Source organism: Pipra filicauda, unplaced genomic scaffold, assembly GCF_003945595.2.
Source record: "Pipra filicauda isolate LSUMZ 115617 unplaced genomic scaffold, ASM394559v2 scaffold212_size3012638_pilon, whole genome shotgun sequence".
Taxonomy (NCBI): Eukaryota; Metazoa; Chordata; class Aves; order Passeriformes; family Pipridae; genus Pipra; species Pipra filicauda.
The window spans coordinates 2523309-2549644 of NW_024104324.1; the positions used below are offsets into that span (position 1 = coordinate 2523309).

Below are 26336 nucleotides of genomic sequence, written 5' to 3' on the forward strand. Positions count from 1 at the left end.
CGTGCATGGCATGAGCCTCTGGGACCATGGTTCTCAAAACAGTCACTGCTGCTTCCTCCAGAAGCCCTTTTTCTCTCTAGGGTGTCTTTAAGTGTCATACAGGACAGGCGAGCAGAGCACAGATGGTGTAAAATCTTGATTTAAAGAATTGCTGCATGCATAGAAATGAAATACCTTGTGGTCCGCAACTCGTCTGGCATCTCCCTAAAACCAGGATATAGCATACACAGTAAAAGTAAAGGGGGCAAAAAAAGTGAGCTGCCCAAATACTAATGCTATACTCACTGTTCAACAGGAGAGGCAAAAAATTAAAATAAAGCCGTCATTTTGTCTCCCTATACATTTGATCTGCTCCAAAGACAGTTTTGTTTCTGTATCATCCAGAAAACAAATTATCAAAAGGCCTACAATGGGTCTTTCAATGGGAATTTCCATCCTTTAATAAAAATAGCCACCTTGGGTTTGGATTTCACGAAGGCTTTGTCTACACTAACAAATTAAGCAGTCATTCTTTGGTTATCAGGCCAACTGACAGTAACTCCTGACCTAGCCCAGGGCGATCTGGGAGGGTGCAGGTTAGCAAGGGACACAGGCATGCTGGGAAGTGCTCTGAAGATTTAACAGCACAGCTCATTCCCTCCTGGTGACAGGAAATGTTTCCTGGTGCCCCTTCATTTACCAGGCAAAAAAATAAATCTTTGTTTTGAAGGTACTGACAAACAAATGTGCTCAATCTTTTCTGGCTTAAGGGCATGACATCCTGACTTAATCAGGCTTGAGATAAACCTTTTTGCTGTTTCATTCTGTGAGGGGGAGGATGGGGGTGGAAATAACGTCCCTCATGGGCAGCACTGGACCTTGGCACCTTACAAAACCATCAGAGCCACCTTGCTCAAGCCTGACATGCAGTGCTGTACTGTTGTCTCCTCTCCATGCCTGGCATATGTGGACAGGAAAACTCTCATAAAAAGTTAATAAATGAGCTGACCTAGAGCCGGATCTTTTGCCACAGATTACGCTTGATGCAGGAATCAACCATACCTTTGCAAAACAAAATCTTCAGTGGGATTAGATCTTACTTACCCAACACTGCCAACTATAGGCCTTTGCAGTGATTTTCACACTGAGTTGGTTGTCACCCTGCTTATACATACTGATGTTCTGATCATTCTCATTCAATAAAATTTTCAAGCATGGAGTGGACAAGTAATTGCAAGACATTAATAATAACAAAAACAGTCCAAGGGTTTAGTCATTGCCAACAGCTAATGCCCCCAGGGAACAAACTACTTGATGTCAGTGCTTACAACTGGCTGAACACTACAGGCTTTTTCTTTTATCCTTAAAAATAACATCCCTATTTACCACATTATTGTTAAGGAATGCTTGCTGTTTCCATCACAGCTGCTTTTCTGACAACACTGAAACCCTGCTTAAGGCAGGTCTATAGCTGCACCTGTGGCCCAGACATGGAAACCTTGGGAAAGTCGTGTACGAAACAAGGTATGGGCACACATCACATGGGTTTGAGGTCTTGTTTGTTTACAAAGCAAAAAGCTATAATTTCTTAAAGCTTAAATTTGGAATGCAGTAAGTAGTTATCAAAAGACGGGGAAAAAAATAACCAAGCAAAATACTTTCATACACAGGGAGACCACAAGAGGAGAACATGTGTCTTCAATCACTACTCAGGTGAAAAAACATATTTTAGACAAAATAAGGGGTTTGTGTGGTTTTTTTTAATATGCCCTAAAAAGAGTTAAATATTACAGGATTATTACTTCAGTATATTACCTCTTGTGTAGTAACTCATACTCATGAAATCTGAATGCTTGAAACATGTGGCTTCACATAATTTGGGAGAGTGGAGGAACACATACGAAGTATCTTCAGGGTTAAACAGGACAATGATCCTGTTAATGTAAAAAGGGACAGATTTTCAATCCTGTCCGTGTAAAAGGGGTCAGATTTCCTTTCCACTGGGGTTAGTGTAAACTGCAGAAATATTTTTCCAGGCAGTATGTAATGGTTTTTTTCTAAATAATCTGATTTTGCTTAGATACAGTTATCCTTGATGACCACTAGGTTTATACCAATAAAAAGGATTAGAGAAAAATAATTTTTCTTTAAACTAGTGAGTGGAAAGTTAAAAAAATATATACTTTTGCATTTTGCAAAGAAAGGCACAGATTTACACATTAAAAACTGCTGCTCAGAGCTGCAGGTGGCAAAGTAAGGCAAACAACACAAATGATTCCATTAGAGCAAAACACAGTCATTTGGGAATTTATTTTTTGGCAAAACATTGTGAAGCACAGCTGAGGAATGCTGTATTTTGAAAGGGAAAGGGCAACAGGATGCATCCCTTTTCTAATCTATAAAGGCTGATGTTTGAGGTTTTCTTATTAAAAAACCCATAGAAATGTAGTCCCTGCCCACAACGTACTCAAGCCACTGCTTCGTTTTACTTTTTCTTTCCCTCCAAGGCACATACATGGGGACAAACATGAAGAAAACCACGAGGTTACTTTGAACAGACGCGACACCCTCCAGACAGGGCACACCCTCCGCAAAACTGCAGCTGGTTTAGAGGGTTGGGCAAGAAAGGGATGTGCTCCAAGTCCCTCTGCTGCCTTCCCCAATTCCCCTGTCACCAGTCTGCCACCTCCTCCCGGCTGCACACCACGCCAGCATCCTCCTCGTGCGAGCAGTTGTGTTTGCCGACGTCGGCGTGGGAGCACTCCAGCAGCGTCCTCTCCTGCCCGGAGCACTGGACATCATCCAGAAGAATGCGGAGGGATGTCCCTTCCCCGAATTCTGCCTTCTTGGTGGCCCGCACCACGTAGGGAAAGCCCAGCTGGCGGCACACCACGGCGGCGGCGGCCGAGCTCCAGCCGTCGTCGCACACGGTGCCCCACTCGCCGTCGATGTAAACCTCCACCCGGCCCCGGCCGCGCCCGCGGCGCCCCCGCTCCATCAGCCGCACGGCGCCGTTCCGTGGCTTCTTCTTCCTGCGCTGCCCCCTCTTCTCTGCTCCCTTCCTGGGCTTGGGGGTCCTGCCACTGGGCGCTGCTGTGGTGGGGGTTCTGAGGTCTGGCCTACCTCCCCATGGGGCCTCGGTCGTGGTCTCCAGCCGGGGTTGGGGTATCGGTGCTTGCATGATAAACTCTGTTGGGGAAAAAAACCGGGAAACCATGAGTCTGTCACTCTGTGGACAGTACTTGAAGACAACTATATGAAACCAGTGCTGATTTTTTACTTATTTAACTAATTTCTTGCAATTTGCCTACTTGATCCCGTTGAGAAGTGACAATGCTCTCAGTGAGCCAGTATTTCCTCAGCAAAAGAAGGTCGGCTGCTTTCAGTTAGCAGAGAGGACTGCAGGGCAGAATGCCAACACGTGAGCCCTCTCCCAAAAAGGAAACTCTAAGCAGTTTATTGGCAAATAAGCAAAATCTCAGCCTGGCCCTTAAAGGGTGGGCGCTGGAGTTTCACAGTCAGCAGAGGACTTCCCCACCATAGCCTTCTCTCCTGCAGAAAGCATTCTAAAGACAGGCACTATTTCTGCTCTTCTCTTCATTTCTAAGGATTGGATCGTTACCAGAGGAGAGCGTGGCCTCCCCACTGGGTCAGATGCTTTATTCAGAGGAGCTGAAATCAGGAACATTCAAAATCAATTCTCTCTGGCAACTGGAATGTGCAAGAGGAACAGAGTTGCCAGGACAACACATAAAACAGGATTTGAGGTTGGGTTTGTTCTTCCTTATGAAAAAAAAAAGAGCCTTGAACTCTGAAGAGCTGAAAATTCTTTGCTGTCACAGTTTCCAGGCATTACTGGACTTGCTTATTCACATGTGCTTTATTTTTAGCTTAAAAATAAGTTTTAGTTTGCCAGAAGGAATCAATTCAGAATTTCTCAGAATAACAATCAACTGAGCTGGGACAGTGTCACAGACATTTGCAAAGACATCATGACTATTTGAATTATATCCCAGATTTATCCACTCTCATTCATCATTTGCTTTGTAGTACAAAGAGGAGGAAAAATATGACTGTCTTATTTGTACTTAATATCTATTGTCCCCAGAAGACAAACCCTTGCAGTGGTCCATTCTTTTTTCCAGTTGCTGCTCTTTGAAGAGGAATTGTGTTTGAGACATGAAAATATTTCCCTTCTTTGGTAGCTGAGGTTCTGAAGGCAAGAAATGGATTTGAAAGCCTTACCTGTGCACAGCTCAGTTGCCGGAGCCTGATCTAGCAAGGCACTTAAAAATCCTGGAACTCATATAATGATCTGTAGGGCTGTATGAAAGCTAGTGGTCACCTGGGACTGCTTTTCACCTCACTGAATCAAGTTGTTATTATATATTACTCTTTGTTAAGCTATTTATAAAATACACTTACAACAAATGCACTCATCCAGCTAATGCAAGCCACATGCCTTAGTGATTCTGTTACATTCACACTAAATACTAACCAAAACAGTAAATATTTAGACCTACGCATCCTTGTTTGCATGCTTCAGAATCAAAATGTTTGTGTTTGGTTTTCGCCAAAAAGTGAATTTAGTTCATGAGACACTTCGTAGAATCTCTCCCACCACTTCTATGTTTTAATTTATGATGAAAACTAACTTGTAAACAAACCCAAAATATCTACTTATCTGTATAGTTTAAAAATCTGAACTTTGGACTTGCATAGAGAATAATGTATAAGCAGAAACAGAGATAGAACTGGTTGAACATGAAACAAGTTACTAATGTTTGGAGACTGCTGCCCAGCTTGCAAAGGAGAATATATCTGAAGATGTGCTGAATGCTCAGGCATGTCAACAGTCAATAATTAGCCTCAGATCTTGTTCCACCTTAAAGACTCAGTCTTGCAAGGTGCTGAGTGCCCTCATTTTTCCCTGAAGCCAGAGCTGCGGGAACTGTCAGTGACTCAAATGCAGTGTAATATGATTAATGTAATTAAAAATTAAATAAAAGTATCCTGACTTTAGAGTATCCTGACTTTATAGTCCCTACAGTGATATTAACTTTGTGACAAAGTCCATAGAATATGCTGACTTTGAAGGGAAGTTGTCAAAGTACTGCCTAGTGTGTAAATTAAATGCACAGGGGAAAAGAACAGTGATACTGCCTAATCTAATCCTGAGATTCTAATGTTGTATTTAGGTTGTTGTGTCTAACATAAATAGTACTTGGCTTGCTGCAACTTCAGCTACATCACTGACTGCTCTTTACTTTCAATACTTCTTGCAGTATCAAGCAATCAAGAAGCCCTGGAGGGTTTGGGTAAGCCAAAAGTTCACCTAAATGGCTGATAACTTGTTCTTCTGGGAGCATTTTATCATCCCATATTCTCTCACTTTCAACTAACAATGATTCAGCCTTCATCTTGCTCAATGAGCTACTTCCCAACCCTTCAGCAATCATAGCTTTCATCTCTTGAAATACTCCTCACAACTTGAAGCTCTGCAAAAAATCACGTCACTGAAAAGCACCATTGAGCACAGGGTCTCCATACAGTTACAGGGAAACCCAGTTGGTGGTAATGAAACAAGTACAATGTAGCATGGAAAAGGGAAATTGTACAGGGCCAGAAACTACAAAGCAAATTTCACATGGCCAGGACAGGGGAAATACTTTATGCCTTATTTGAACCAACTCTTCAGATCTAAAACAGCTGCTAAGAATTAATTTTGAGGATACTCTGAAGAGTAAAGTTCTGGGTGGTCTCCACACATGTGTGGAGTTTGTATCTACTGCCAGCTAAGATGCACCAATAATAAGCAGCAACAGTGACACTCACTCTCCTTTGGCACAAACGGGATGCGTTTGCTTTTTACTTTCACTGGCGATGGCTCAACTCGGCATTTTCCTGGTGGTGCTCTCCTGTAAAAAAAGGGACACGTACAGTGCACAATTAATTCCTTTCCTCTGGTATTGCAAGCTGTTGCTTCCCATTGTTTTTCTATGAATGTAATGCTCATTGGAAAAAAATAAATGTCTGTTTAAATGATGCAAGTAATCTTTTACAGTAGAAAGCATAACTAAACAATCACAGATCTCCACTGATCAAAGTCCAAATATTCACAAGGCAGTGGAGTCCTCTGGCTATGTTTTCACTTGCCACTATTGAATCCATTAAGGAAATAAAGCATTGGCAAGTTCAAGCACTACAGAAAGAGATTAGTCAAACTGAAAATAAAAAATACAAAACTAGACAGTGTGTATTGAACATCTGACATAAAGGTCATGTGTGCACAACTTTTCAGACTGTCTTCATGGAAGGAAAATAACACACTATTATTCATTCAGAAAGCCCAAACAAAGGTAGTGCCAAAAATGCATTAGTTTCAGAAATGAGGTCTAAGTGTCTCCTACAGGGGCTCTCTCTTACTACAGTGCATTATTTTGACACAGATTTGTTTGCCATAGAGGTATATCTCACCTCTGAGAAGTTACATGTAGTTCCTCACCACTTTTCCCTATGACAGCTGTCTTGTTAATCCTCAGACTTCTTCAGAGGTTTTCAAACTGGCTCAAAAATGCATGGTGTTTGCATTAGGAGAGTATAACTCCTTTGTTATTAGGATTGTTTGCATCTGCATTTCTGTGGAAGGCAGAGAGTTTTTCTCTCAGCTACCTACACAAGGATGTTTCCTACTTTCATGAATTTTTCTGTGAGTTTTTTCTGTACTCTGCACATGAACAAACCTTCTTTTTAAACTTAAACTTATGACTCTCTTTTGACTTCTGCTTTCCTTATTTTTGCAAAGGTTGCATAATACCAGACTCTTAATACATAGTTTACAGGAACTCTTCTGCTGTGTTAGATAATGGAAAATGCTCCTGACAGAGGAGAGCTGGAGGAGAACACGTGACAGCTCTGGGGTTATTTAACTTTGGGGACTGGTTTCAACATAAAACTAGACAAGTGGTTTTGTTCAAAATGCTCAGATAGCTAAAGTTGTAAATTTAATCCATATAAAACAATAAAAGCTGCAAAAATCTCACTCTCCATTTCTGGCTGAAAGCAGCTTGGTGTTTAGCCAATAATAGTAATGCTTAAAAAACAGGAAGATGGAAAAAACATCTGTAAGTCTTCCCATAAAACACAGCTATTCCCTGCCTTGCCCAGTCTCAGATACACACACGTGGAATCCAGAAGGTGTAACAATGGTTCTGTTTTCTTGACCAATCCATTTTTCTCTTTGAAATATTAAAAAAAAATGCACTTTTTGACATTCATTTCTGATTTGCCCAAGAAAGCACTGCAGGTCATGCTGGTCCAGCTTCAGCTGCAGCTGCCTGGCCACAGGGCTCTTGTGGGAGATGCGGCTGGATACAAGGGATGGAGAGGAACTGAGAATAAACACCTGGAGAAAAACTGCCTCCTTTTGGGCAGGAATCTAGAGCAACTTTGCCCAAGAAAGACAAGCTACCTATAAAATTCAGCTTTAGCATTCACGAACAAATCTCCCAACCCACATGACACCAACAGGCCCCATAACAAGTTGGCACCAGGCAGTGCAGAGCCCCACGACTGCCAGAGCAAAGCAGACCCACAATGGGTTGCTCCAGATGCTCCATGAACAATCTTCACAGAAGGGCCCATCATGGGAGAAGAGTTAGTGAGTCAGACATCACTCACCACATCCACACCTGGACTCACTGCACCACACCCAGGCTTTGCAACAAGAACATCTCATACCTGGAGGTGTCCACCACTTTGTACACCACTCCATTGGGAGCCGTGGCACTTGGTACACCAGTAGACATGAAGTACAATTCCCCTGGGAAGAAAACAGGCACAGCCATGAAAACTTTCCGTGGAGTTTCTGTCCTGTACAGCAAAAAGACATTAACTCTGTATCACAGGTCAGAGAGCATCGGGAAATGCAAACCAGCATGGAGGTCTGGATATTGGAGGAAAAAAGGCAGGTTAAAATTTGGGGTTGTAGTGAGAGTTTATCTGCAGTTTGTTGACATAAAATACTCTTAGTGGGTGGGACCTTTTACATAGCATCATATCATTTGGACAAATTTCCACTGCAAGTTCACCTGCCCAGACTTCACTTGTCATCTCATTCTGATCTGTGTCCTTTGACTTCTCTAATGCAAACCAGTCAAAGCTTGAATACCTTTGTTGAAACGAAATGAAAGGAAATTAGGAAAGTTCACTGTCTTCTGCTCATTTGGATGAAGCACTCCTTTGGGTGAATGACAGCAGAATAAGATTTTGCTTTTCCTTTCTTTAGGACACTCACAAAATGAGATGTATCTCACACAAAATGCATTTGGTTTATCACACCTCTGTCAGGTCACATGGATAGAGCTCAACCTTCAGCCAAACAATGTCCATCACCATTTATTTGACTTATTTTCTCTTAACTGCATTTCTATCCTTCTCCTGTTGTTCAGGGGAGACTGGGATAAGCAGTCCCTCTGGCACTCTTTTGCCAGCTGAAGTGCTTGAGAGGTGCAAGAAAAGGATCAGAGAAAAAAAATAAATTAGCAATATTTAAAAAAAAAAGAAGAGAAAAAAAAAAGGAGGCAGTGGAGATGGGGAGACTGGTTTAGTGAGCAAGGCAGGTTTCTTTAGGTGCCCTATGGTTACCCTACAGGGAAGAAGGGAAGGAGCAGAGGGGTCAGAGTGAGCAAAGGAAGGTGTGGGGATTGGTGGCAGCTGGTGCTAAGCCTCCCTCCTCCTACCTGCTCTCCTGTGTTGCCCTGGGCTGAGCTCCTCTTGATGCTCCCAGGGTAGAAACCAGCCATCTCTGGCCATCCCTGGCTGGTTTCTTCCTTTTTCTGGTGAGCTTCATTAATGACAGGCCAGAGGCAGCCCTGATCCAAACAGAGATGGGAAACACCCAGCACTGCATCTTGTGCAGTGATTTGTGCTTTACATCCTGCCTCTCTTTCCTGAAAATTATCAGGCAGAAGTATGGATGCTAAGGCCATGAAGCACACAGGCTACACACATGTGCCCCACAGACATGGCACAGTGCCTGGGGTGTCCTGGACATTCCACTGCTCAGGCACAGGGCTTTTGGCTTTATAACGGCCATGCAATGAGCCAAAAATATAGATGTCTCCACCAAATAAACACATTGACTACACCAGTCAGATTAACATTCATCAGAGCAACAACCCCAAAACTCAAATACTTCTGTGAAGAAAACCTTTTTAAAATAAACTGTGAAAAAATAGTAAAAAATTAGATTCCCAGCACACAAAAAGGTGCAAGACAAAGCTGTTCACCGAAGATAAAGCAACCTCACTACACTGTTATCAACAAATTTTTTCCCATTACTATAAAGCAAACACAAAGCAACTAACTACCTCTGAAGAGATACTCTAGCCCAAATCTCCACTCAGCTCTATTGTACTTAATCAAGGTACACATGAAAAGTGCAGGGCAGAAGGGTGACAGTGTTTCACCCCTACTTTGTCCAGAGTCTGTTGACAGATGGAGGACAAGGGACATGATTCCCACGTGCATGAGCAAGGGCCACCATTAACAGCTTGATATTGCACTTGACATTAAGATGATTTGAATTAAGTTACTTGATTTTAGGGTAAGATATCCTTCTCGCCACAGCACTGTGAAATATCTCTAACTTCCATGAATATTAACCATTAAAGAAATTGGAATTTAACTCAAAAAAAGAAAAAAAAAAGAAGTCAAACTTTCAAGATAATACTTAATTTGGATGATTTGCATTTACAAACTAAAATTTGCATTCATATGATTTGTGCAACATCCAAACTTGACATAATCTGCAGGAAAACCAGATGTTTAAAAGCTGGGGCATTCTGGAAGCAGGTGCTTGTGACTGTGAGCCAGGACCCCCCCGAAACAGGGCAGAACACAACTCCTGCGTTGCTGGGTCACACATGTGGTGTGTCACTCAGCAATGGTGTTGAACATTGTAAGGCTCGTGCTCCCCCCATTCGCTTCCAGGGGCTGCAGGGGCTGCACACTCTGCAATAGCCTTGTACAAACAATGGGAGCAACCACCAGCTTTCACCCCAGGATTCTTTATTTCCTCCTTTTCAAATCACAGCATCTCCCTTCTAGAAAGTAAAATTTCTCCAGTTTTGAAAACACAGCTGTGCAAAGCTCCACTGAGACTTTCAGTCCTATGCAACGGAAAATCCCAGGTGACACTAATAAAATATGGACTTAAGCAGCCTTTTGCTGATGCCTCACTCAAGACATAACACAGAGCTTTCATTCTGCTTCACCTTGAGAGTTACCAATATTCCAGTCCAGGGTGAGCAGGTACATAATTGCTGTTCATGACATCTGCTTCCCTGTATCCATTAATAATGCCCACAGTTTTCTTGACTAGCCAAGAACATAGACTTGCTCTCACTTGGGTATCAGCTTCTCAGGCTGCTAGGGCCTCCATTCCCCATGGAATGGCACTGTGAAGAATGAGGTTTCTTTTCTAAGCTGTGTTTTATTCTACTTGCCCCCACTGTTCCCTGTTCTCCAGAGGGTAGGTATGCAGGCAGCAGCACAGTCCAGTGCACCCAGAATCAGTCCCAAGGGAACTGACTCTCCAATTCCTCCTGCAGGCACTCTATGGCACATAGACCCCAAAAATTAGCATTGTAATTTGGGTTGGTGTTTAGGAGATGCTGGGAATCTCACCCACCCATTTTAAAGACTGATAGACTCATGCTCTGCCTCCCCACCACTCGCTGCTCCCAGGAGCCCTCTCTGATCCCTTCTCTGGTGTTTTAGTCTGAAGAGAAAACACAAATATGTCATCCAGTGTGACAAAAAAGTTAAAAGATTACCTGCTTCATCTTCAGCGAAAGAGATGATGTATTGGTAATAGTTATTGATAAGCCCAGGGAACATGCACGTTTGTCCTGTCCCCATGCAGATTTCACTGTACTGCCACTCTCCAGTAGCATGATCCTCCTTCAAAGACATCAGGCGTCTGCAAGGCAAAAGAACACTTCCACAGCCCAACCAAGGTGATTTATGAACACTAATGTGGACACCTGATAGGATGTTTAATGCTTCCTACCCACAGTAGCTGCAATAGGAACTGCAGCTTCTCTGAAAAATGAAGAACTGTTAATATTAAACCAAATATATTATACACCCTGCATGCAACCCCTTGTCTTTCAGTGGTAACACAAATGCATTAAAAAAAAAAGAGGGCAGGGTTTAAGTACCATAAGATTTGGGGACATTTTGGCTGACATTGGGGACATTTGGGGACATTTGGGGTACAACTTGATGAGTGTCCAAAGTGTTTACTTACCCACTCATAAAATCACCAAATATGTACAGGCCATTCAGGTTTGGAGACTCACAGCCCCGATAGACATAACCTCCTGTAACAGATTTCCCCATTTTGTGTGGATACGCGTAAATTGGGAGCACATCATCTGTAGGGCAGAAAAGATCTGTGGCTTGTTTGACATGCACTGCAGAATAGCTGTTTATCTAGATTGTTCTGAGACTAGCAGTGTGCAGTCAGGTTCACTGGAGCACCTTCTATTTAAATGAAGTGATGACAGAGTTGTATTTAGTTTGATATTCACCTCTTTGGAATCACATTTGATAGGCCTGCCCATCACCAAGACTCACCGAGACCTCACTGCTCTCTTGTGTCCTTCTCCCACTATAGCCCATCTCTTTTAGTGCCACTTCTGGCCCATTTCTACAGAGCCTGGGTGGTTTCACTAAGAACTCACAGGTTACTCTTGGAGTCACCCCATCCATGCAGGAGATATTTGCTCAGTGCAGCTTTTTTTAGGTGGTGAAAGGAAAAAAAGAGATGGGTAACTCCAGACTGCAGGCACTGATGAAAAGATATGTCAGATGTCAGCACAAATAGCTTCTCTTCCTCTGAGATGGGGGAGCTAACTTGAAAGGGCCATCAAATATTTATGGTATGGCAGAGGCTTGATGTAGTACTGGCATATTCATTTAAAATATAAGTTAAAATACAAGACAGACATAAAACAGAGGGAGATGTCCTGATTTTGAGGGTCTTGATTTGGTGCCTTCTTCCCTTTCTTTTGAAAACTCCTGGGTCACAGTTACCTCATGGTACCCGTTCCTTCCTGTCCTCACAGCCTTTCTCTCTGACTGTGTAGCAAATGCCTCAAGGAGCAAACCCGGCCACTCTGCCAGTGAGGAACTTGCACCAGAGGCATTTCACCTAAAGCAGGTGAAACCTGAAGTGTTTTCTACACTTCAGCTGTACTTATTCTAAAAGGGCTGTGACATTTCACTGTTCCAACAAAAGGGTCTCTAAAGGCATCAAAAATTGTTCTGAATCCCTGGAGACCTCAGTACAGTGCCTGCCACGAATGCTCACGTGATGCTGTCACACAGGAGAGCGCTAAACGAGCTCTCTGACAACTGCTTCAGAAAGGGAGTGTGAAAAATCTGCTCCCTGCTCTCAAAATTTTTATAAGAAAATACTTCATCACTACCACCGTAATTATGGCTAAGTTAATAAAAGGGAGAAAGTTAAATAACAGCACATAGGACATAGCGTGTAGAAGAGAAAAAAATCAGAATCTCAGCTGATGCAAATCAGTTCCAGCCCACTGCCCCCCTGGATCTCTGGGGAGGGGCTCCAGCATAAGATGTGGTCCACATCAGACCTTGCAACACAATAACACTCTGACTTCACAGGTGCACTGGAATTTAGCCAGCCAGCAAATACCCTGAATCCAGTTTTGATCAGTTTAAAAAATTGAAAAAAATAAGCTTTTCCTTTTTGGCATAGCTAAAAGAAACAAAGATACACCATACATTCAGATACCTGCAAAGCAGGCAGTGTGCATATAGGTCGATCAGCTTACATAATATGTTTTTGCTCTTTTTTTAAAAAATAAGGAAACTACTTGTGAGTTATGGAGAAAAATACAATTGCTCCAAATTTTTCTTGCTCTTGCACGAAAGCTTATTTTATGTGGCAAAGACGAAATTGTCCCCTTGCCACAGAATTACCAAGTAATTTGACTAACAACACAGATCACCTAGAAAAACAACAGCTAGCCTGTTTCACTTTCCTCCTAATTCAGAAACAATAACATTTGGACTTTCAATATTTATGTCCAAGTCAGTTCCCTTCTAGACTGAGACAGTATAGATTTACATCTCAAAGAGGTATATTTACCACCAAGCAGCCAGGCTTTGAGGGCAGGAATTAAAAATGATGGCGCAGAAAACTGTGCAGTGGGAGATGCAGGTAGTTTAGAGAACACATCTATTTACCCATTGAAGAGTTGGCACAAAGTTTTTTGTCATAACAGCTGAACCCTTCCCTCGCTCTCCAGCCGTAATTTTTCCCTTTCTCGACGATGTCAATTTCTTCATATTTATTCTGCCCCACATCTCCGCAGAAGAGCCGCCCTTTCCCCTCCTTGGTGTGAGGGTCACCCCGATCAAAAGAGCAGCGCCACATATTCCTCACTCCGTAGGCATAGACCTCAGGGCGAGCCGTAGGGTCATTGACAAAAGGGTTGTCAGGAGGGATCCGATACAGGGGCCCACGGTCGTTGTTGTTCACATCAATCCGCAGCACTTTGCCCAGCAGGGCTGATCTGTATTGGGAGAAGAAAAGAAAAAGAGGAAAAGATAAAGAAATAAAACTAGACCTTGCTTAAACATCAGAGATGGGGGTTTTGGAAGGTTTAGGGTTTCATTCTTTCTGTCTTGAAAAAGACGAGTCTCTGAATATCTCTGAAAAAGCAACCATTTCAAGATAATTTCTTTTGCCTCCAAACAGCCTTCAGGTGGCTGGCATTGACTTCTCACGCCCCACTGCTCCGTGGAGCAGTGCTGGTAGCCTGGAGCTGTGACAGGGATGGATCCACACTTACTTGTTCTGGGCATTTCCAAAGGTCCCAAAAGGATCCCCAGCCATGCCTCCATCTCCAGTGAATATATAGAGATATTCATCATCTCCGAAGAGCAGCTCTCCTCCATTATGGTTGGAAGCAGGTTCTTCTATTTCCAGGATTATCCTAAATGAAAACAGGGAGAAGGCAATAATCTATGCCAATTACCTAAGCAAAGGGCAGAGCAATGTCATGCCAATGTTGCCCTTGACAGATGCCAAGGTTACAGGTCCGTTTTGATACAAATTCCTCCACATCCACGTTAATGAATTTTGCTTGGCCATAACTGATTTTCTAACCTTAAATAGTTCCAACATATTTTCCAGATTACAGAAACGCCAAATTGTGCAATATGGAAAATCTGTGAAATCACACGGCAAGATATATTTTTATTACTTATACTTTTCCTCTGATTCTTTCTTCCTCCTTGTTAAAGTTCTTTTTTATTTTTCTTTATATTTCTTAAAGAAAAGGCACCTGAGTTTATATCCAGTTGTAAACTGCAAGAGAAAGGACTCTAGTCCATCTGTGCATCTGTACAGCATTTGGCACAATCCTGACAGGCTCTTTCAAGGCAAACATAAAACTTTTCAAACATTAAGGAATAGTTGAGTTCTCACAGAGAGAAGAATCCTTAAATGAGAATTACACACTCAGGACCTTATGAGTTTAAAGAGCAGTTAAAAGCAGCCCCACCAAAAAACTGACATTTTGACCAAGGTTATTCAAAGGAGTACCAACAAACTTTACCTTAATATTAAACCCAAACTCTCTCTTTTATTTGTTTATTTTATGCACCTTTCATAGTAAGGAAAGGGTGAAATATCTAAAGTATAATTTTATAGAATGGTAAAGCCACAAATCTATGCAGTGAAGGTTTCCAGGTGTAACAACTGAAGTTTATTTCACTCCAGCTTTTAAAAAAAGTCCAGATTTCATGCTCGCAGTGCATGAAAAAAAGCAAATTATAATATTCACTTACACTGCTTCATTTTTAGCTAGTTTTTTTCCCCGTCTGAAATACTGATAGTTATTGTGAGTTGTGGGAAGGAACCCAACTATGGAGTTATTGTCACCTCCTGTTAAATGTCACCACCTCTGTGATAAGGTAATTGTGCAAGAGTGCACAGACTCCAACTAGCAGAAGGAGCAAAGGAGGATCCCGTGCAGACACAGAGGTAAATCTTCCTCAGCCTCTCAAAGAAGATGGAAAAAACCCAAAATGGAGCAAGTATCTGAGGATAAACAGACACACGCCTTTTTGCCGAGACAACGCACACCACATGTCAGCCTGAGCTCCCTCTTGGGCAGCATCACAGGATGAAGTCAGTGGGACCTGTGCCTACACAAGCACAACAGGACCACAATTCTGTTTCCTTAAGCTTTTGCTGTACTAACCATAAGCTAAATAAGCAAAGAAAATGTTACAAACATAGACCCTGAGGATTTTTAAACAAGACAGCTCATGGGCCCTGACATCTGCAGGTTTAAGGTCCTGACTTGCTTTCCTGAGGACCACATTTAATTCCCCTTACCTGTCATCTACAGTGCTGCTTACACTGAATTGCTCTAATTGTTTTATAAACCAGTATCCCCTTTCTATCATTAGGCTACATGCATTTTTGAGCTAGAATCATCCACAGCAGAGTATTTGGAAAGCCCCTGATTCAAATCACATATCAAGCAAATATCTTAACACTCATAACATTCAAGGATCTCTCAAAACAGCGGATCTATGACATGGTTAAATCTATAGATTGACTCCACAAACAAGACACATATTGATGTGGATCAACTGCAGGACCAGACTCAAACAAATTACATTTCCAATCAAAATGCACTTCGTAATAACATAGTGGCTTGCATTTTATTTAATTTGATGTTAAATTTCTAATATCACAGGGTTGAGGTGTTGTTCAGATAAAGAAACGTGGGACCAAATCCATCTTTGGTCTGGTATCACTCAGTTTGCTCATACTGATTTTGGAAACCTTTGGCTTCAGAGTGAATTTGCCAATGTCTATTTTAAAGTGTAATCATAACAATAAGAAAACCAACCAACAAAAAAATAAAAAACAGAAAAAACTCCACACCCAACCAAAAAACCAAAATACTAACTGTAAAGTAATGTTTCATCCATGTTCAGTTAAATCCTCTGACATACTAGAACTGAGAATTGTAAATGTTTTATCCCTGAACACTTGCAGTTCATCCATGGAGGACACACACATTCTGTACTTCAACATGCTAGACATGGACTTGGACTAACGTGCTAACACACTGGATTGCAAGAACAATATTAAGCTAAATAAGTCCCATTCATTAATAGCCTTTAAAAATGCACAAGTTGCCCTCTGAAATCTTAAATACGTTTGGCAGAGAAATGTGTATACAATACCTTTCAGAATTATGGTCCAAGGCATTCATGTCAGAAGGAGAAATTCTGAACTCACTGATCCGGATTCTCTCTTCGTAACCAACTTCAACTGAATAGTAAACATAAACTTTACCATTAAATTTGAATTTAGGGTGGAAGACAATACCTAGAAACCCTCTCTCATCTCCTTCCCACGGGGAGGTAAGTACGGCTTCGCTGATGTTCAGAAATGGCTTTTCGAGCCTGGATCCATCGGGGAGGTAGGTCCACACCAGGCCAACCTGCTCTGCAATGAAGAACCTGTGGGTGCCATCGTTGGCGTGCACCATTGCAACAGGATTGCGCAGCCCGTTGGCGACCTCCACGAGGCAGAGCTGGAGACAGCCCTCCGCATCGGCGGTGACTAACCCCAGGTTTTGGTTAAGGTTCTGGTTAGCCAGCAGGTGTGGGAAGCAGTAGTCGGTGTCCTCCAAGGTCAGATAGCGGCAGAGTTTTGCCATGTTGTTTTCCAGTGCAATTAACTCTCGGTCTGCAGAGAGGAGGCGAAAGATGGAGCGGCAGTTCTGCCACACTTGCGTGCAATAGTCCTGGCAAAGTCCTGGTATCGTCCGCACGGGGGTGGAGGGATCTTCGGCATCATATGAGTGAGCTGCATATGGAGAGCATTCCTAGAAGGAGAGAGAAAAAATCTCAAGTAATTTCTTGGACCAGATTTGAAACAGCTGAGCGGTGATACTAACTGAAGATATTTCATCTTAATTACAAGATACATTGTGGTTTATTCTGAAGATGCGTTAACAGAGGAAAAGATCTTAAAAAGGGGGTTTATCTCAGCATTTGTGGAAATGATCTTCAATATTCCTGGTGAAAGCTGGCTTCCTCATGCTTCTTTATTTCAATCACAGAAATGGTGCCTATGTTGCTACATCACCCTAGGGATGTACTGGGGAAAAAGAGACTTTTCTTTCTTGGATGCTGTGACTTTATCTATGAAATAACAAGAAGATTCATCACAGCACAGAAGTGAAACCAAAGAGTTAGCTGAGAAGATTCAGGTCCTGTATCTCCAGACTGATGAGGGAATGGGAAAGGCAACCAGGGCCAAAGCCTACAACATTCCAACCTCATCATCTGATAATCCAGATATGCACCTCAGACATGGATAGGATTTACAGCTTGGAAGGAGTGGAATGAGAAAGTAGAAGAAGAGGGGAGAAGGATGCTCTCCCTACATACACCATCCTTGCTTGGGTCCAGCTGCCTTTGCTAGTGGATCTTTGCCTATAGACAGTTTATATCTCCAATCAGGAGTGGTGAAATCTCTTGATTTCTCATAATCATGACATGGCTCACCAAGTTCTGCAAGGGATTTCCGCGAGCACCAAAGGCCACAATCCAGGCAATGTCCACTGGCCGCACCTGCAGCTCAGCCTTTGTTTATGGAAGGTGCAGCCTTGGAAATCCACCTGAGGACTGGATCAAGTTCAGACAGTTCATTGCGTTCTCCACAGTGAGAACTCCTACAGTGCATCCTCCTTATGAAAAACTGCATTCCAGTAAACTGTCTGTAAATTACAAACTGACCAAAGTGACTCAGTTCTGCTTTGGAAGGGCTTTTCCTTGTAACAAACACGCAATATTGTCCAGTTGTAATGCATCTTCCCAACAAGCACTTCAAAAGTGCTCTTCAAAAAATGCAACATGACTCTGTGGAGGCTCAGTTATTTTCACAGGGTAGATAAACGACTGAGGCAAGAAAGATCAGAAGAGAAACTATACTACTTGAATAAATTCTGTATTTTTTATTCCTAGCTTACATTTCTTCTTTTTTGACTAAGCAAAACCAGCTTAGTAAAAAGAAAAAAATAGAGGGAACTGTTTCTAAATCTATAGGGAGCTATCTCTTAATGCAGATTACAGCACTACTCAATAGCTGAAAAGATACAACATTTGAGATACTGAACTGTTTAAATTAGCTGATAAGTACACACAATATTTAATTTTTATTTTATTTTCCATTACATACCATAATAAACTGAGGGGCCATATAACAGATCATTAGCGCACAATAAGCTTTCCTCCTGGAATGTCAAGCCATTCATTGCAAAATGAAGGTTATTATGCCCTCAAATGAGCAGCAATGAATGTGGTAAAAAGAAGATTGCGTGTGACACAAATCATTGAAATTACACAGGCAGACTGGGTAATGCACTCGGCTCAGTTACACGAGGTGTGCCAGGGAGAGGGACAGAAAGAGAGGGAGCGTTAGTCCATTCAGTTGTAATGACTGAAAATTTGGCCTAAGAAAGCAAATTGAAATGACACAGAAAGGGAATTTGATGGGGGGGCTGGGTGAGAGCTCAATATGTTGTTGCCTATGGAGGTTTCTCATTCAGAGAAAGGAGGCCCCTCCGTTGAGTACCCTGGTGTACCTCAGTTCTCTGAATGCATCTTTCACAGCAAGCAGTGATCTTATGCATTATAAAGCAATGCCCTGGCTTCAGATTCAGAATTAAAAGTAGTCCAGAAGTATGACTTCCCTGTCGCTTTGCCTTGCAGGCTGTTCACACCAGCCTCAGGTGTGTTTGAATAGCAATTGTGGGCAACTTCTTCCATCCTTACCATATTCCTGGTGGCATATGGCTAATTACAGCAGCATTACACCGACAGTGATATTCAGAGATCTATCACCAGCCAGATAGTACCCAAGCATGTGCCTAGGGTATTTTCCAGACACATGTGAAATATTTTCCAACTTTTATTCCATGAGAGATGGAGCCTCATGCCTGATTCTGAGTTTCTCTGCTTCTGAAGCAAATGCTGTGGTCCTTCACCCTTCACATTATCCTGTCATGTTCGCTTAGCTCAAAATACCAAGAAACTCTACCCTTAGTCACAGCCCAGCATCACTAACAGTTCTAAATTCTCATTTCCAAACTACATGGTCTGTTCATTCATTTTAAACTATGATGTGGTCCAAAGACCAAGGAAACTAATGGACAAACCATCAGTAACTTCAGTAGCACTGAAAAGGGTTTGCACTATGAAAATGACTCATCAGAAAACATTAAGACAAGCTAGCCAAATCCATCCTATCTATTCCAGGAATTCAGTGGCAGCTACTTATCTGAGGAATTACAACAGTCTGAATCTGAAGGAACATCCACGTCAAACAATGGCTTATTTACTGTTGCTGTGAGCCTAGAGGAAGCAACAGGACTCCTCAGAAAAGCATTTAACTTTCACTGTATCCCTGACCTTCCTTGTCCATCTCCATCTGGAAACTCAAGCCTTTAAGCAAGATGTTCCTTGAGAAGCAGAATGAAGCATCTGCTCTTTCATAGTATGGGAGAGAACAGAAGGCTCCAGGGTAATCTTATAGCACCTTCCAGTATCTAGATAGGCTACAAGAGAGCTGGAGAGGGACTTTTTACAAGGGTGTTTAGTGATACAACCAGACAAACTGAAGGAGGGTTGATACAGATTAGATATAAGAAAGAAGTTGTTTACAATGAGGGTGGTGAAACACTGGAGGAGGTTGCCGAGAGATGTGGTAGGTGCCCCATACATGGAAACATTCACGGACAGGTTGGATGGGGTTCTGAGCAACCCTAATTGAAGCTGTCCCTGCTTGTTGCAAGGGGTCTTGGACTAGATACCCTCTAATGCAAACTATTCAATTATTCTACAAATTTAAGGGAAGATAAGAATCCTCACCACAAGTGTAAGCTGAGACACTTGTCAAAATAATTTGATCACATTTGAGAGAAATCAGGAATTGTGAGCAGAAGTGTGCTCAATAAGCCACAGAAAACCACTTATTAATTCAGGTCTAGGATACCAATTGTATATACAATGGACGAATGGAAGCATAATGTTCTAGATTGTTTGCAGCATCTGAACTTCCATTTCATGCTTGTGCAGCCACTGGTGGTATTTTGTAGCCACATCTGGGCTGGTGACGCACTGAGCTCATCTGAACATTTTAGTGAATCATTTATCCCACATTGAAATATCTCTGTTTCTGAACACATTTTCAGTTGGCTTTCTGACAAAAATAGGAGATTTAGTTACCACTTCCAGAGGCAGGAGTGCTTATCAGGCACTGCTAACTGGTTTCCTATCTGCAAATGACTTTTGGACATCGCTTGTTTCAGGAATATATTCAAAGTTTTTTTGCTACCAGTACAATGAGAGATAGAAGTCAAGTCTCTAGAAGCTGATGTGGAAAAGGGTTGTCTTTCTCTTCACGCATTCAGGAACACAAGAGGTATCCTGCAAAATGCTAAGAGTAGGATTTCTGAAAAGCCACTTTGATCCTGTCTGAGCAGAGCAGAGGAGACTCCACTGTCTGAATTAATTTAAGATTTACACTTGCACAGCGCAGAGCCTCCACTGTTCTGTCTCAGGGGCATTTTCATACATGTGAGGGCACCACTGATGATAGGGTCAGAGGCTTTGCTCTGTGCAGACTGTGATCCTCCTGTTATCAGATCTGGCCACAGAACAACAACCCTGAGTGGAAATTCCTCCCTGTGAAGGATGGCCATCACAGAGGTTTCTAGGCCACATCCTCAGGCATTTTTCTGCGCCCATCATCAGGACTGTTAGCACCTGACACATGTTAAAAGCATCTCAGGATGGTGTAACCCAAAGCAAAGAAACCCACCTGATTCCATTAATTGGGCATAACAAGGAGCATGATTTGTGCAGGCAGGTCCCCATGGGTGTCTTCACCAGGTCCACTTGTAACTGTCCACATACCAACCTCAGAGCACTGCTGCTCATAAATTAAAGCAGAACAACATCCCTGTTCCTGTTTCAGACATGTACCAAAGAACAAAAGGTCCACTGGGACACCTGCTGATGGACAGGTGCTCCTGCCAGTGCATGGGAGCATGTGCCTAGGCTGTTGCACTATCTCTGATGCACTCATGTGTGGGCCAATGCACCCATGTCTTGGCCCAGGCATGAATACCATGGCTGATGCACCTGTGAGGTGGTTCCTGTACTCCTGTCCAGGCTTGGGAACTAATGCCAAGGCTCACACTCCCCTGGATTGTCCAAAGACTCTGTGCCTAGGCCAGTGCATCCCCCTGGGATCAATGCACCCATGTCTGTTCCAAAGCATCCATACTTGGGCTTGATGCAGCCCTGCTCGGGTAGATGCACACACACCTGGGCTAAAGCCCCACGACTGGGCAGAAGCATCCATGCTGATGCCAGAGCTCTCTGCGGGGAGTGGAATACCCTTGTGCGGTTGGTGATGTTCCCTGTGCATCGGAAGACCTTTCCCTGTGCGGCTGGAGCCTCCAGCGCGGCTGTAGCCCCTGTGCGGCAGGAGCCCCGCTATGCAGCAGGAGCTCCGGGAGAGCTGGTCCTGCAGTTGGTCTCACCTGGCAGAGCAGGTCCTGCAGGTGCCCGGCGCAGGCGGCGTAGCTGTGCCCGTCGAGGCGGGCGCTGAGGCGGTAGAAGCGCTGGAGCAGGGCGCTGTCGCGGCGCGGGTCGCAGCAGCCGAACTCGGCGTAGCGGCGGCAGAAGGCGAGGCCCCGGGGCGGCCGGAACGGCGGCTTGAAGTCCAGGCACTGCGGGTGCGGCCGCGCCGGGCGCGGGGCGAGAGCGGCCGCCAGCAGCAGCGCCAGGGCCGCCCCAGCCCCGCCGCGCCCCGCAGCCCCCCGCGGGCCCCGCATGGCGCTGCCCCCCGGGACAGCCGGGACAGAGGTGGACGCTGCCGCCCGCCCGGAGGCTCGGCCGGCCCCGCTCCGCCCGCGGGAGAAGGGGCGCGGAGAGCGGCCGCCCCGAGGTCTGTCAGCGCCGGGACGGACGGCCCCGGGCTCTCGGGGTCGCGGCGCCGCTCGACGCACGGACACGCTTCGGTGATGGCTTTGGACGGGCGATTTTGGTTTGATTCCGCCCAGAGAGCAGCCGGGCAGGTACTTGACTGGGCAGTCAGCACAGCGTGTCACACAACACCAGAGTGGAGCATACGACACCAGAGTGGATCGTACTGGGAACAAATTCCCTAGGCTGACTCCCCAAGTGTTGGCTGCTGAGCTCGGTTCTGTCGCCGAGGCTTTTGTATGACCAAAACACTAAAGAATATAGTGCTCGGCGTTTATACGGCCGATTGACATATTTAATAACAAAATTTAGCTTCAGTACAACTAGTGCTTCTGCATCCTTTGGCAGTCTCGTCCTGGGATGAGACTCACTGGTGGGGTCTTTATACCGTGTGGCCCCAGACAGCCCAGGTGACATATGTTGCTCTATGAAGATATTCCCCCATTCAGAATAGTTCTCCCTCCACGCTGTCCAGGAACTCTTTGCCTCCCCCCCCCCCCCCCCCCCCCCCCCAAATAAATCGCTGATGACACTTTTCTTACCCTAAAGTGCCTCATGGCACACCCTGGGAAAACATTTACTCGCAGTGGTGGATTTTTGCACATCATATAGCCATATCATATGTGATGTTATCAGCTAGTAAGATCAAGTCCCATGTAGATGGCACTTTTTTTCTGTTAAACACAGCTAGACACAGTGTATTATGTGTTTTAATATTAACACACAGACTGCCCCTCAAAGACAAAGAATGTGGAGTTCATGCTGATATGCTATTTTTGACTCCTGCTTTGAGACCAAAGAACTACTGTACAGTGCATATGGACTATAAAATTACTGTGTGGCTTGGAACATCCTGTCAGGAGACCATATGTGTTACAGCATTTAATAGGAGTTTATTTTCTCTCTGTATGCTTATGTAACTGCTGCTAAGGTCACTAAAAATTCTGCAAATGTGCAGGCAACCGGAACACCTGATGATCTCACCTGAGAATTCTCTGCCCTTTTATTTTTGGTCATTCAAACCCACTTTTTCATGGATGAGCTCAGTAAGTGCATTGGAAAGTACATGATCGAGCTGCTGCCCCCAAAAAGTTTGCGTGCCGTGCAAAAAATGAGTATGCAGTTATGCAACCCCATATTGCATAAAAAACCCCTGATGTAAACGCATCTCCCTCTTCATCCCAGCTAATCTTTTATTTCTGTTGTTAACACTGGCTGCTGTTTCAGTGTCTATAATGATTTTTAAACACTGTTAATTAACACTGCAACAATGCTTAATATATAAAGAATGGATTGCAGTAACCAAACATATTCTGGATAATGAGATTTAACTTTTAGCCTCTTGATTTGCTATTGAAGTTCTTGATTAGTTTGGCATCCATGAAACATTTCAGAAATGAAAGGAAAATTAAATGCTGTGCATACTTAGCAGTGATTTGTACAACAGGAACTATAGATTTGATCTGCTCATCACTGCAAAACAGCACAAAATACCTTTGGTAAGTCCTCTGTGTGCATTTGCAACATGCCAGAGTTGCCAGTGTTTTGCTCTTTCAGGCAGGGCAATTTTTTGGTTACCCCTCAGGCTGGGGACTGCACCGCAGTTCATGGGCAAGGCACTGCTGAAGCAGAGACCGTAGCTGCCTTGGCCTCAATAACGAGATTGTTATGTCAAAGATGGATTATTTTACAAGCTGTTGTGAGATGAGTTTAGAGGCTTCCCAGGACACAGGTAGAAGCTCATGGACTGTATTTGAGGGATCTGTGGTGTGGTGGGTAGAGCACACAGCTCTGGCTTTTCTTCCCAGTTCTGCCTAGATACTTAACTTACTATTCCCAAGACACTATCTTTCTGCCTGGATTCTCCCATTCATAAAATGAGGACAGTCAATGCTTACCCACCCTGGAGCAATCTTTCAAGATCTAGTTTATTGATATTTTTAATCACCATTTTGTTATTTTTTTATGAGTTCTCTGGAGAGGCATCTCTAGAGACTAAGTGCTGGCGGGGAACTGCTGCCCTTGACCTGATGTGCTAAGTTTGAAGTCTCACCCGTTCCTACTCGAGGGCAATAACATGCATCTGTAGAGCAATTGCAGAATGGGGATGAAGTATGATTTAAGCAGTATTCACCAAGATCACATGGTAGTCTGAGAATTTGACACTCAGGAGGCTTTATATTAAAATGACTCGTTTTTAATTTGGATAATTTCAACACTTGCCTTTGAGCCTAGTGACCTGAATCAATCAATTGAACATTTTGTGCTGTATATCATCTTTTGGAAAGATATGGTTTTGGTTTGTTTTCTTTCTTCTTTTTCTTTTTTTTTTTTTTTTTTTTTTTTTTTTTTGGTTTTGTTTGTTTGGGGTTTTTTGTTAAGATATTGGATGGTTCCTATTCCCACTGAAGTCCATAAAAGTTCTACATTTAAAAAATGTTGATAAGTTTGGGGTATGAAACCTGAAATCCTAGCAATGATCAAAGCAACTAATAGTTGTAGATACCCTGAAACTCAAAAACACTGTCTTATATCCCTCAAACTGAGCTCCTTGAATGTGCAATATCCAGATTTTTTCACTCTTTCTGCATATGTTAAAATTTGTTAGTGTTCATGGCACAGAGGAAATATGGGCACACTGGTTAAAAATGTAACCAAATTGCATTTGATCAAATGACCGATATTAGACCCAGTGTCTGGAACTCCATTCTCAAGAAGAATTTAATGCTCTGAGTTTTAATTGCCAGAAGATACAGTGCTCATAACCAAGTCAGCTGTGAACACCATCCCTAAAAACATAACAGTCAGGAATTAAATACAGAGATATAGCTCTTTGTAAAGGAAATTCAGCTTTGCTTTCTCAACACACATCTGATCATGAAACCCTTCCGTTCCTCATTTGTCTTCTTAGTGTTTTATCTTCCTTACTGGTGGAGATACTGAGGGCACATTATTATTATGAGAATGAAACAAAGGAAATGTGTGTGTGCTTGTACACAGCATGTACACTCAAACCCATGATGGGAGCAATGTAATGCCTGAACAGAACAGAACCCACATTGAGCAGTGTGGAAGTGATCCGATGGCATGGATCCAACTGCTCATTCGCACAGCTTTTAGTATTTTTAGTTGGAAAAAAAAAATATGAAGTCTTTGGAAAGATGAAAGAATAGTTTTATAGCACAGTCAAAGCCGAATGGGCATCTTCTATTTAAGATGATTTGGCAGCAAACACGAGTACATGCTGCGCAGGAGCTGAAGTCACACTGGCTGTGACAGGCCTACCAACACATTTTGATATTAAGGAGTGGTTTAATGCAAGAAACCCAAGAAGCCAACCCAGTGCAGGCGGTATCATGTGCTATATCAGGAATACTGTCAGAGGATTCGATAAGCGGGAATCCCACTGTGTCTTGGCATGCTGGGATGACTCAGATATGGAATGAAATGTACCACTGCAGCATCAAAGACCTAATTTCTCCTGCTAATGGAGCCACACGAGTCTTTCACATCCTTTAATCCTGTTGTGATGAAGCACCTTTGGCAATACCCTCTGGTACACATTTCTGGGCTCTGTGTCATGTGTCACAGCAGATGTTTGTACAAAACACTGGGGCAGCCCTGCAGACGAAGTAAATTAGCAGAGCTCAACACTAGCATATAATATACAGGATTTCCACATAGGTGGCACACTGCTAATGCTTTTCCTGTCCTTCTTATGCTGATTTTATACACAGGTAGGATGTAAAACGTCAGTTTTACGCACTCAGATAATTGCTTTTTTGCTTCACAACTCGCTACCACAGAAATTCTAATGTCAGAGCCCATATGGACAGTAAACACTCCTTATGTGTTGCATGTGCAGAAAGAACATATTTTCTTATCAGCTCACACAAAAGCAGATCATGTAGAAATGATTTTTAAAAATTACCACTATTTTCCCAGCAGTAACAGCAATAGAACAATAAGTAACAACCCTTGAATGGGTTCTGTCTATTTTACAGCGCATATATCTTTTCTCCTTTTTGGTCACAAGAGAAATAATAAAGGCATTAAAATGTATGTTTCTTTTCAGAAAGCACTCTATTGATTTTATGTAACATCTGAGTACTTTGTGTTGTAACTTACATATAACCATATAATTTGTCTCTAACAAGAAATAGACCAAAAGACTTGCTCAGTGAATTGTACAAATGAGCCTTTCCTCATCAGTGATCCAAAGCATA

The 26336-nt window shown here is 43.1% G+C and overlaps 1 protein-coding gene across 1 annotated transcript; it reads right to left on the reverse strand.

The window, feature by feature from the left end:
- Positions 1-2254: 2254 nt before the first annotated feature.
- On the reverse strand, positions 2255-21959 carry HHIPL1 (HHIP like 1). The gene is made up of 9 exons (XM_027730849.2): positions 21666-21959; positions 16291-16937; positions 13875-14018; positions 13267-13595; positions 11294-11420; positions 10818-10963; positions 7720-7801; positions 5815-5897; positions 2255-3168 (listed from the first exon to the last, which is right to left on the reverse strand). Exons 1-9 carry the CDS (start codon positions 21957-21959, stop codon positions 2651-2653), a joined length of 2370 nt encoding a protein of 789 aa, XP_027586650.1. The 3' UTR covers positions 2255-2650.
- Between the last annotated feature and the right edge of the window lie 4377 nt (positions 21960-26336).

Bases quoted from the DNA above. Each gene is read 5' to 3' on its own strand.
- HHIPL1 (XM_027730849.2), bottom strand. From the start codon at position 21,959: ATGCGGGGCCCGCGGGGGGCTGCGGGGCGCGGCGGGGCTGGGGCGGCC. The intron at 16,938-21,665 runs GTGAGACCAACT...CTCTCCTTCTAG, and splicing joins TGCAGGACCTGCTCTGCCAG to GAATGCTCTCCATATGCAGC. The intron at 5,898-7,719 runs GTATGAGATGTT...CTTTTTTTACAG, and splicing joins AAAGTGGTGGACACCTCCAG to GAGAGCACCACCAGGAAAAT.